The 12,195-nt window shown below is 31.9% G+C and overlaps 1 protein-coding gene across 1 annotated transcript; it reads right to left on the reverse strand.

Annotated features, from left to right (window-relative positions):
* Positions 1–4,644: 4,644 nt before the first annotated feature.
* LOC112801048 (ferredoxin C 2, chloroplastic) lies at positions 4,645–9,731 on the reverse strand. Its single transcript, XM_025843577.3, has 6 exons — positions 9,343–9,731; positions 9,176–9,239; positions 7,483–7,571; positions 5,644–5,712; positions 5,328–5,372; positions 4,645–4,989 (listed from the first exon to the last, which is right to left on the reverse strand). Exons 1-6 carry the CDS (start codon positions 9,592–9,594, stop codon positions 4,945–4,947), a joined length of 564 nt encoding a protein of 187 aa, XP_025699362.1. The 5' UTR covers positions 9,595–9,731; the 3' UTR covers positions 4,645–4,944.
* Between the last annotated feature and the right edge of the window lie 2,464 nt (positions 9,732–12,195).

Raw genomic sequence — 12,195 nt, forward strand, 5'->3', positions numbered from 1 at the left:
GGCTACAAAATTAATTTGCCTAGTAACTAATGATATTGTGTTTACATCCTAGCACTTAATCAATTACATGAGAAATAAGTCCAATAAAAAACCATAAAATATTCCATACAGAAGATCAAAATATTTTAATCCACATATTTTCTACATCACAACCCAAAATATCAAATGCTATTACATGGGTACAACCAAAAAACTTAACGTTCTTCACAGAAAAAGTGCATATACTATTTGCACTTTTCATGTCTAATGTCCTATTAATCATAATCAGTAGCTCTAGATAATAGGCATGGACACCTATCTCACTTAATTCCCTGTCTAGATGCATACTCATCTCCAAAGACATGAGACTTCAATCTTAAGGATCTTTTTAACCTCTTTAAAGGAGGCTTCTCCTCTTTCTCTGCCTCAACATAGCCTTGTTTAAAACCAAAAACATACTCCTAATTTCAAAATTTACATGAAAATTAAAACCAAATTAGAGAGATAAATACAAATAGTTGTAATCAAAAGAATGCAAAATATTAAAATCAATACCATGTCAGAGAAATAATTCAACGTTATTTACCTCCTTACTTTCATCAACTTCGTCACATGAATTTTTAGAATTATCTATTTCATTTAATATATCTTTGACAACATCAATAGATTTTCTTTTGAGAAGAGAACACTATTATAGGACAAAACAGAATAGTTTGAATTTACACAGGCTCAGAAAAACAAGGGAAAAGGGGAATATAATAGTGAGAGAAAAAATGAAAAACATAGAACCTTTGCATATTCATCAGCTTCCAAGTCAACAATACTGGATTACTTCTAAGTACACTGAGGTGAAACAACAAAAAGCTTGGAATAGCTAGAAAGAGTCAACACCACATCCGGTGTTTTGGTAACTTTAAAGGGGTCAAATGATCTTTTTCCTGTTGAAACAAACTCAGCCTTAGACAATACAAAATACATTCAATATAGGATATCTAGAAAATTTTGATAGTAGAGGCGAAATATATATAACATGATAATAATTTTTATAATAAAAATATTATGTTTACATAAAAAATTAGCTATCAAATTATCTACTATAAATTTATGTATAAATACATATATTATTTAACTTATTTTTAATATATATTTTGTATTTCAAAATTTGTATTTTAAAATTTATTCTATACAAGTGATTATTTTATGTATACGTAGCATAGTTATTGTTATAATTATATTTTATTATTGTAAAATATAATTAAGTTTCAAAATATCTAATTACAAATTAAAATACTAAAATAATAATTTAAATAATAACATATAATTTAAAATTAATTTTTTATATTTCATATTTTAAAACCTTGACAATATAATTTCAAAAGAAGAAACACAAATAGATAGATAATATTCTTCCGAGTCGATTTTTAAGAAAGAACACCAATCTTATTTAAATTTGAAAATAGATCATTATAATGGACATCTAATATGAAGTTCTCAAATTGACTATCAATAGTATTAGTATCGAAAGTTGAATAAAAAGTTATTGCGGATCAAATTTAATAATTAGTGGGAACAAATAAATATTATTATTATATACTACTCAATAAAATTCCAAATTGTAGTGGAAGCACTTGCCCCCACACCCATAGGAATAAATCCGTCCCTGATTAAAAGTGAACCAATAAAAAAAGAGGTAAACTAGATATCAATTTAATAAAATAAAAATATCATAGAATTTCATTTTATACCCTTTTAGGACTCAAATATGTTCCTGAAAGCTCAAACATTCCAACTATTACAGCATCTTCATAAACACAACTCACCAAGTAAGTACCTTTGAACTTTTCCATTCTAACGGGTCTACTACAAACTTTGAAAAGCATAATCTTTTCAACTATTTCTTGGAATATAAGAGGAGATTGTGTACCAAACACAACCTAAAAAAATTAAAGAAAAGTAACAAATCAAAATATATAAAGAGAAACTGAGAGATAAATAAATACCATAACCATAAACTCAGCACATATAAAGAAAATATTGTTGAGAGATCTTACATCCACATCCTTAAGATGTTGCTCAAATAGTTGAGCGCAAGGCCTATTCAATAGATAACTTTTTTCACAATCAAAGAGCACAAAAATAAACACATCAGTGAAATCTTCAGCCAACATCTTCACTCTTAACCTGTATTTTTTAAGGCACAAAAATACTGGTATAAGCTAACTACTATACAGAAAAAATCTAGAAATTAACAAAGTACAAAGGCAACATTGTAAAATAATTATACCCACGTGTAACATTCATAACATTGATGTTACAAAATTGACAAAAATAAATCTCAGATTTTGTCTGAACAGCTCTGCCACACACATAAGTAGAGTACCACCAAAGATCATCCTCAACTATCTCAATAATTTTTGCAAGCACAACAAAAGTTCCACCCTAAAAATACCAAAAATAAAAAATAACCATATTATGACCAAGCACAATAGTATTTGCAAATTGAAACTAAGACAGTAAAAAAAATAATAACATAAAAAAATAGTCAAAGACTATAGAGAAAAAAAAGGATGAACATAGTTCTAAAACACAGTAGTATTTGTGAAATAAAAATAAAACAGTAAAAAAAAATAATAACACAAAAATTATTAAAGACTAAAGAGAAAAAATGATCAACATAATTCCCACCATATTGTTATCATTAAGCGACTTAACAGTACATTTAAGTGTCAACTTCATAAAGTCCTCTTCGACTCCAACATTTTTTTCAGAACCAACAATCCCAATGAGTTGGGATGTACTAGCTCCATGGAGAATAGGATTGTTAACAGATAGAACAGCAAATTAAATCTCTAAGAAATGACCAAAAAGAAAAATGAATACCATAAGACAAGTGAACTTATATACCTTTTTCAAAAAACTACCACTTCTAGGATGTCAAGATTAAATCCAAACTTTGATGCAAATATAACATTCTGAAGTCTAACTTTATCTAAAAATAATATATATTGATTACACAAATCTAACATTAAAACCTAAAACAATCAGATAATTCACCCAAAGAAAAGCAAGGTATATTACACGAACCTCTAAAAATCTTTAACTTTGGCAAGCTGCAAAATGACAACTGGTTATTTAGCATACTCAAAAGACAGAAATTGATTAAGTTCATCAACATATTCACCAAATAAAGCACATCGAATCCTACAACTGAAAACAAACAAAGAAACCACCAACATTCTTAAAAACTGGACCATAAAAAATACCAAAAAATAAAAAACATAGTCACAAGAAAAGGAGACAAAAGTTATAGAAGAATAACCACATAGGAATTTCTCATCCTATCATGGCCTCCAACCCAATTTTCATATCAACGCTTCAATACGCAATCAAATCACAACATTTATTCAATCACAATTTTATTGAAACTAAATCAAAATTATACTCATTTTGCAAATTCACACTTAATTTCATCAATACTCACTCAGCGACCAACATATATCATAATTTTCACTAAACTAAACAATCAACCACAACAATTCAACAATAATCCTAGGTCCATTAGCTTAGGATTTTCATGTCACATTACATGATATTTACTCGAAACTTAAACCCATACCTTAATATCGCAAATTCAAGCTTCCAAATTTCCAAGCCTCCAAATTGACTCACACTAAAGTCCAAACTCAAATTTTACAACTCCACTAAATCAAGTTTTCAATTACTCAATCTAACATCATATTATACAATTTGGCACAATATCAAAACTATGACTCATATAAATCGATGAAACCAGAGAAAAAAAGGGATCCTTATCTTTAACCACTGATTTAATGATGAAAACTACCAAGAACACAAGTTAGAGAACTCCTATAACATCAAAATCACCAAAAATTATCATACCCAAACTTAAAATACAAATTCAGATTCAAATGAGAAACTAAAGCTGGAACTTCTTATTACTTACCAAACTAATTGGATAAAATTGAAAAGGAGGAGACAAGTTTCGCGTGGCCGCAAACGGTGCGACAATCAGAGTTCTATAGTAAAGGTTATGGTGATTTAAAGATGATGGAAGTTAGGGTTTATTCTTCTCCCTTTTCTCTTCTTGTTAAGTTATCAACTTATATATATGTGGGTTTGGGCTTTGGGCCCAACATGAACCTGTTTGATGTTTGGTGATTTTTAACTCATTTAGTCTAACCCTGGATTAAAATCTTTAAAATAAATGTCCGAATTTCTATTCCAAATATTTTTTCATCATTTCTACATTCTCAATTTTCCTCACTCGTAGTACTGAACAAATTTAAACCGCTACAAAAACACTTTAACGTCGGTACTTATTTTTTTCCCAAAATAACTATCAATTCGTGCTCAATTTAATATTTTTAATTCAATTTTTTCATTAAATTTCTAAATTACAGATTCTAATATATTTTACATATTCCAAACGTTTTAATTCCAATTAACGCAGTTTTAATTAATCAATTTTTCTTAATTTAATTTTTTTGGATTTTACATTAAAAACCAAGATAAGATTCATTTGAGACCAAAACAATACTTTACCCTTCTTTAAATTCATCTTTTTATCTCGTTAATTTTTTTTTTCATCCACTACTTTATTAGTTCCCTAACAAAACAAAACCTCTTTTATAATAAGTGAACATATTTATGACTAAAGACCTTCAAAGTTTGATACGCGGCGATATATAATCAAGTATTAGAATACTAATTTACACAAACCACGATGACAGAGATATGCATGAAGATTACCTACATTTGTATACTATGCTAATGACAACAGTCCACTACTTTTAAGAGATGATGAAGATTACATAAGGATTACATAGGATTGGGGATTTTACTTGACGTGCAAATATTCAAGGCTAAAACCATGTAAAAAGAGAGGGAAAACAGAAAATTCCGCATTGTGTGCTCCAATGGTTCTCAGATTTTACATTGTTTTACTTACTCGTCGCCCATGGCCAACTCCAAGGCATAGTCATCTCTCTCCTGCAACGCATTAGAAGTCACACAACCAAATAAATGAAAAAGTAGAGGGGAAGCTATCTAGTTTCCCTTTTTTTTCTCTAATAGTTTCCAAAATGATTAAGGGTGCATTTGGTTTGCATTTTCATCTTATGTTTTTGTTTTCAATGTTTTCTGTTTTAAAGATTTGGTAAAGGAAAGAAAAATTAGAAGTGAAAATAGAAAACAAGATTTTATTGTTTTCATTGTTATTCTCTTTTTTCTTCAAAAAATCCTGAAAACACAAAACATTAAAAATAAAAATAGAAAATGTAAACGCAAACCAAATACACTCTAAGAATTCAAGAGCCAACAGAACATACCACTGGTCCTCGGGCAAAATACCGTCCGAACTGAAGCCAATATACCTGTATATGCCATGGATTTATTGTCGTATTCATGATTCAATGACAAAAAATAAGAACGATGATAATGATTTGATTAGGCCTCCAATTCAATTTGCAAGAGAGAAGTTTACATATTAAAATATGTTTAGTTGGGGTTAAAAAATGGAATGGGAATTTTTTAGATGGGTTTGATTTTCCAACCCTCAATCAAACATACCCTAAAAGATCGAAATGGAAATCACAAAGCAGTCATGACAAAGTGAAAGCTGTGATTGGTGTTCCTTCTCATTACCTCATCTTCATCTTGCGTTTCTACTTCAACGTCCGTGGATGGGAACCCCACACAAAGAAGTGCATAGCCCTGAAGAAAAATTCCATACACTTGTCTAGCTCAGCAATAAAAGGCAGTGGAATTTGCAAAAACATGTATGGCATGTTGTTCAAAGTTGTTAACGAATGAAGGAAAGAATGATAAAGAAAAAGAAAGGAAAGCAAACCATAAACTGGACTATATCTTTATTCAGTTGTACATACAGAATAGTAACCAAAAAAACAAACTGTTAAACATGCATGTAATAGTAACAAAAATATACATAAACCCCTTCAGACTATGTTTCAGTTTCATTATTGGAATAGACCCCAAAATAAAAATAAAAACACAATGAAGAATACAAATCTTCAGTCTAGAACAATGTGTGAGAAACAGAACCGATTAATTGAATGTTCTGTAGAAGTATGGAAGTAATAGGCTCATAATTACTCTTACAAATTTTGATTCTCTAATATTATAATTGAAGTTACTAAAATAACTAAAGGAACATATTAATTACAACTTCAGTGCAATGTGAGCACTATGGCATAAACACAACACCTTCGATCCTCTTAGGTGCCAAAAGAATAAGGTAAAATTTAACAGGGTTAGACACATGGCACATGCTAATACTAAGGTCTTATTTATTAGATTATCTGGTAGTTCTACACTGAAACAACTGCAACTTCTTCCTCCTCTCATCTCCTCTATTCACAGTTAATATAAAGAGCAAGGTAGACAGTGAGATTCAGCACTAATGAAGTTGCTGTTTTCTGACTTGGAGCTCACAAGTTAAAATCCAGTAAGCTATTTCTCTGTTACTGCTTAAACCTTCTCTTCTTTTTTCCTTTTTTTTTCCGCATCATGCTTGATATGACCTTTTACCTTTCAAAATTTAATAATGACAATAAAAGACTCTCATTCTACTCTTTGGAACCATCCAATATATTTCGGGGGGAAATGCATCAAAGTATGCCACAATAAAATCATGATAGGATCCGTCACAGTTCACACAAATTCAAGGAAAAATAGTGGGATATAGTACAGCATCCAAGTCTTGTTTGACTACAACTACATGCATTAGGGGATCTCATAATATTCGAGTCTAAATCATACTAACATCTAGCAATTGAATCTACTTTGATAGTTTCCCTAATGATTTTTCTGTCACCCTCTACCTCTAACTATTGGACTACCAGTCTACCCTCCATCTACTCTACACTATCATAACTAAGGTCTCTAAGGGTCTTCTCCAAACACGTTCAAATCAACTAAAGTAAGATATACCATCTCTCTACCCCAACTTTTTTTCTATAGTAAACTCATTCATAAATCTCTGGATCCATCTGGAGTGTTCACTTGCGAATCATGTATCATGTGCCTCACTCAACTGTTTCCACATAAACATAGTCATGGTAATTGGCGATTTTTAATTGTGCGTCACATCACCTTGCAGATATTTAGCATGGAATGGAGTACCTAGGCGTCAGGGGAGAGATGCCTGATTAAGAATCACCCGTCCAAGTATTATCATATCAATACTTCATGAATATGCAGTTCCAAACTGCCACTTCTTCCTCCTCTCTTTTGCTCTAGAGTATTTTATCATGTCCAATATCATCTTTATTTCTCAATATTATGACTACAAGAAAATGATTTATTGCGGAAGACCTGTTCTCTTCTTTTGGCATCATCCAGTAGTTCATGAGAAAATTGCATAAAAGAATCTAATAATAAAATCACAACTAGAAGAGATTAAGTCAAAATTACTGGTTCATCCGTGTAATGAAAAATAGATTAGAATAAAGAAGTCAAGCATGCCTTTTCTTTCAATTCAGCAGATATCCCAAGTGCCTCTGGCTGTCTAATCTGTCCGTTCTTTATACGTACAGCACAGCTAGTACAACAACCTGCCAGCACAAAGTTTCAACAAAGAGTATCAGACTATCAGGAAGCTAGTAGTAGCATCAAATGAGTTGACTTCAACGTAGATGGTCATAGAAGCAGCAAAAAGAACAAGTATGAAGTATCACAGATGAACTGCGCCATATATACAATCTTGACTATGGTAATTTAGCAGTAAATATAAAGAATCAAACGAAACCCTAAAACTACATAGAATAGTTATAATTGTCTTTGTTCCTACAGGAGATAAAAGTTTTTGAATTTTTACCCATTTGAAGAAATGGAATCTACCAACAACAAAAGTCATTTCTAATAGAATGAAAAACCAAGTGCAACGGGTTAATTATAAACCACAACAAACTTTGCGTTACTTTCAAAAACATAATAAAGTAAGTAATTATGTTAAGAAATGTTGGAGCCTCAAAATTGAAATAATAAAAACTGAAGAGCATAGTCCCTTGAAAGGTTAAAAGGGTAAAGATATCAAATTAGGAAATATAGTATCCATGCATACTAGTTATGAATGATGATAACTGCAGATTTAAATTAATTGATTTATGGATATATAAGGGAATCATGATACAACTAAAAGCTCAAATGAAGTAGGTGCATAGATCAAAGGAGCCTGAAGCAGGGCCAGTGAAGGACTTTATTAGATGATTTATATAGTTTGTATGAGAAATAGTTACAGGATATGCAAAATGTAGCAGCCAATGCTAGTTATATCAGCAATACGGAACCTTGTAAATAATGTAACAGAACATTAGATAAGTAGCAAGGGAGTCAGTAGAGTCATAGGTTCATCAACGATGAAGCATGTATACTGACACGGATACTCAATACAGACATGTAGACAAACCAAACTTTTAAAATGCATGACATGGAAACAGTATGTGTATAAATTTTGAAGATTTATTCGGTATTCAAGTATTTATAAATGTCAAACTACCAATATAGATGTTTCTAGACCTTATTATCATTTTGTGCAATTCAAGTTTGAAGTATAATTGATCAACAATAGATATAGTTATGTCTCATGTTGTATGAGTGTCTTTGAATGTCAGACATTCACACATGACATCTTGCTTAGTTGGTGTGTCTTGTTCTATATAGCTTATAAATGATCTTTAATGCAGACATTATGATTTTTGTATGATCAATAAACTTTAAGTAGGTTCTTCCTGTCATCAAACCCCAAATAATAATAAAATTCTAGTGAGTAATCTCCAATGCCAATGGCAGTGGCCCCAAAATGGATAAATGGTGAAATCTTTGGATTAAGATCACTAGACAAATAGAAGGCACAAAAAGATTCAATTCTATCCAAGGTATTATCCTCACTTCAGTTAAGACCAGACCAATCCAAAACAAGGTAACACAAATTAATATACATATATTTCATCAAATTTAGTTTTGAAGCACAAAGCAGTTCAACACGACCATCCAGTCACATAACGCAGCCAATATACCTGCCTTTACATTCACCGTGTGAATGGTCATCCTAAAGAAAAGATGCGATTGGACACTGTTTTAAAAACGTTTAAGGCTGTCATTACATCAACATTAAGCTCATACGATCAGTAAGAATTACGAAAGGAGGGAACAGTACCATGCCTGCAGGCAAACGGAAGGGTAATGTTCTGAGATTCAGCAGTGTGTAATATATACTGATCCTGCATTTCATAATAATCAACCAACCACATATGAATTTGTTTCTAAAATATTCAGCAAAGTTGAGAATTATGCTGGAGGCGGAAGAAGGAAGAGAGAAAAAACCTCAGGAACCACGAACTCGTGAACAATTCCTCTTTGTGTATCATGGACGGTGACCTTGTGAGTAGGAACCTCACCGGACGGTGACGAGTAAGCAGTTCGGGCGGTCACATCCACCTGCGTCCGGAGCTCCGCCCTCGCCGCCGAGGTGGACTTGCGGCGGTTTGTGAAAGCAGCGGTGTAGAAAGCGTTAGAAGCGGAAGATTGGTGGTTTGAGAATGGAATGCAGCAGTTACAGGGAATTCGAAGAGCCATGTTGTGGCTGCTGGTTATCGTTCTCTAACACAAACAAACACACTCAGCGACGGATAAGGAAGCCGCTTCAGGAACCGTTGGTTCTGTTTCCTTCCAATTGACGTTGGACATGTGTGCACTCTCACATTCTTCTCTATCTTTTTATTTTTTTTTCCCTTACACTACTTATTAATGAAGGTGAAAACTCAAGTCACATTACATACAAATTTAATTAAATCTGTTAAATTATTTAATAATTTTTAATTTTACTTAAAATTAACTATATTTAAATTTTCAGCTATTAATCAAATATCTTACTACAAATCATACCGACGGTTAACTTAATACTAAATTTTTATTGGTTTTGTCACCAAAAAAAAACTTTTATTAGTTTAATTTTTTTTCCATTGCTATTTTTGTTATTATTTTATACCGTGTCATAAATTTGAAATTTTTTTTTAATTCAATGCTATACTTAATATATCACTTCAATTAAACATAAAATTATTTAATTTGAATAATATATAGGATTTTGAAAGTAAAATGAATGAATACTAAATAACTAATTTAACTATGACAACAATAATTTATTGTACAACAGAGTACTAAAATTACTTATAAAAAAATTATATTTTTATGAATTTATTTATAAAAAAAATAAATTTATTTTATTATATTATATTTGATCTAATTATTATAACTCAGTTAAATTTAAGATTTATCTCAAAAAAAAAATAATTAGTTTTTTATTTGATTAACAACATGACTGAATGTTCCAAAAAAAATCTCAACAAACTATTTTTAAAAAAAGAGGTGTTTAATTGAAATGATCATGACAATGAAATTGTAAATTACAGTGAAAATGAGTTATTCCATGAGGATAAAAATTAGCTTTTCTAAATTGGTGGTTAATCTTCTAACTGCTTAATCTGCTACATCTCTCTCTAATAGCCGAAACACGAGCTCTTAACGAGTGCAAATCAATATCATAATGAAGACAGAATTTAGCCGCTGCAATCAAGTCCAGTTTCAATAGATAAATTAACATAACCAAGACTCATGACAAAGTTAATACCCAACAAGATACCCATAGCTCCGATAAAGTCACAATGCCACAGGCTAAATTCGCACTAAAATAGGCTAAGAATCTTTCCTCATGATCTCTAATAATAGCCTCACAAGCGGCATTTCCATTGTTAGAATCTGATCTATGAGTAGTCAACTGCCATCTGATTTTCTTCTTAGTAAAATTACCCACTGTTTCGAATGTTACTTGAAACATTGATCTGGGTCTGAGCGTGAGCTCCAGACTCTTTGTGGGGCAGCGTCCGACTTGTTTCAGTGCCGAAGTGTGATGAATTCATATTTGATGATGATTTTTTGTTGAAATTGAATGGATTTCATCATATAAACTTGCACTTATTTTCTTAAATAGCATGCTTTTGAACTTTCCTCCTAATTTATGCTTGATTATGAAAACATGCTCTTTTGTGCCTAATTTGATCAATTTTATTCCATTTGCCTTCCATTCGATGCCTTGATGTTGTTTGTGAGTGATTTCAGATGTATAAGGTAGGAATGGCTTGGAGAGAATGGAAGAAGAGCATGCCAAGAGGAGGAAGCATGAAGAATCAAAGGAGAAGAGCACAGCGATGTGTGCGTACGCACAGACCTACGTGCGTATGCACAGGCATCAAAACAGATCCACACGTGAGCGTGAGCCGCATCATGCGCATCGCGCGTACATTCAAAGCATCGCCTAGTGTGCGTGCGCACAGCTACTTGTGTGTACGCACAAGAAGAGATTTTGGTAGAGTGTGCTTGCACACACGTCTGTGCGTACGCACAGGTGCTCGCACATGCCTTCATTAAAATTGCACGTAACTCGCGATTTTGGTGGATTGGAGGCCCATTTCTGAAGCCATTTAGCTCATATTTAAGGGAAAAGGAAGGAGAGAAGAGAGGATAACATTAGGGTAGCTTAGGAGTAGTATTAGGAAGCTTTAGTATAGTTTTTCTCTAAGTTTTTCATCATCTCTATTAGGGTTTATACTAGGGTTTTACATTCAAGTTCCATTTCCAATTTTGATCTTGGATTTTGCTAGCTTCCATTGTAAGTATCTCTTTGTTACTACTCTTTATAGCTACATTGTTCTTACTCTTTCTTATAATTCAAGTTATAGTTCAATTTTACTTCTCTCTTGCAATTGCAACCTTTGTTGATGAATTTGATGATTGATTATTGTTATATGCTTTCTTGAGTTGTTATTGTTGATTGAGATCATTTGTTGCTTTTAGTTTCAAGCATTTTCTCATTTTTTCTATGTTTAATGTTTTTTCCCACCAAGTGTTTGACAAAATGTCAATTATGATTTTGGGCTAGTTTTCTATCTTTTGGCTTGGGAAAAGTGAGCAATCGGGTTCCTAGAGTTGGAATGTCCAACATTTAGTGTCAATTCTTGGATTGTTAATTGTTCTTGTTCCCACTAATGCTAATTTGTTGCTAAGGCAATTAGCAAGCAATTTAGGATTTGTAGGTTAAGAACACTTATGCGCATTTAACTTACTCTCCGATGTGAGGGTTAACCAAGTGAGATTAATCCATTCTAATTGTCATAGTTG

The sequence above is a fragment of the Arachis hypogaea genome, chromosome 1, assembly GCF_003086295.3.
Source record: "Arachis hypogaea cultivar Tifrunner chromosome 1, arahy.Tifrunner.gnm2.J5K5, whole genome shotgun sequence".
In the NCBI taxonomy this organism is placed as follows: domain Eukaryota; kingdom Viridiplantae; phylum Streptophyta; class Magnoliopsida; order Fabales; family Fabaceae; genus Arachis; species Arachis hypogaea.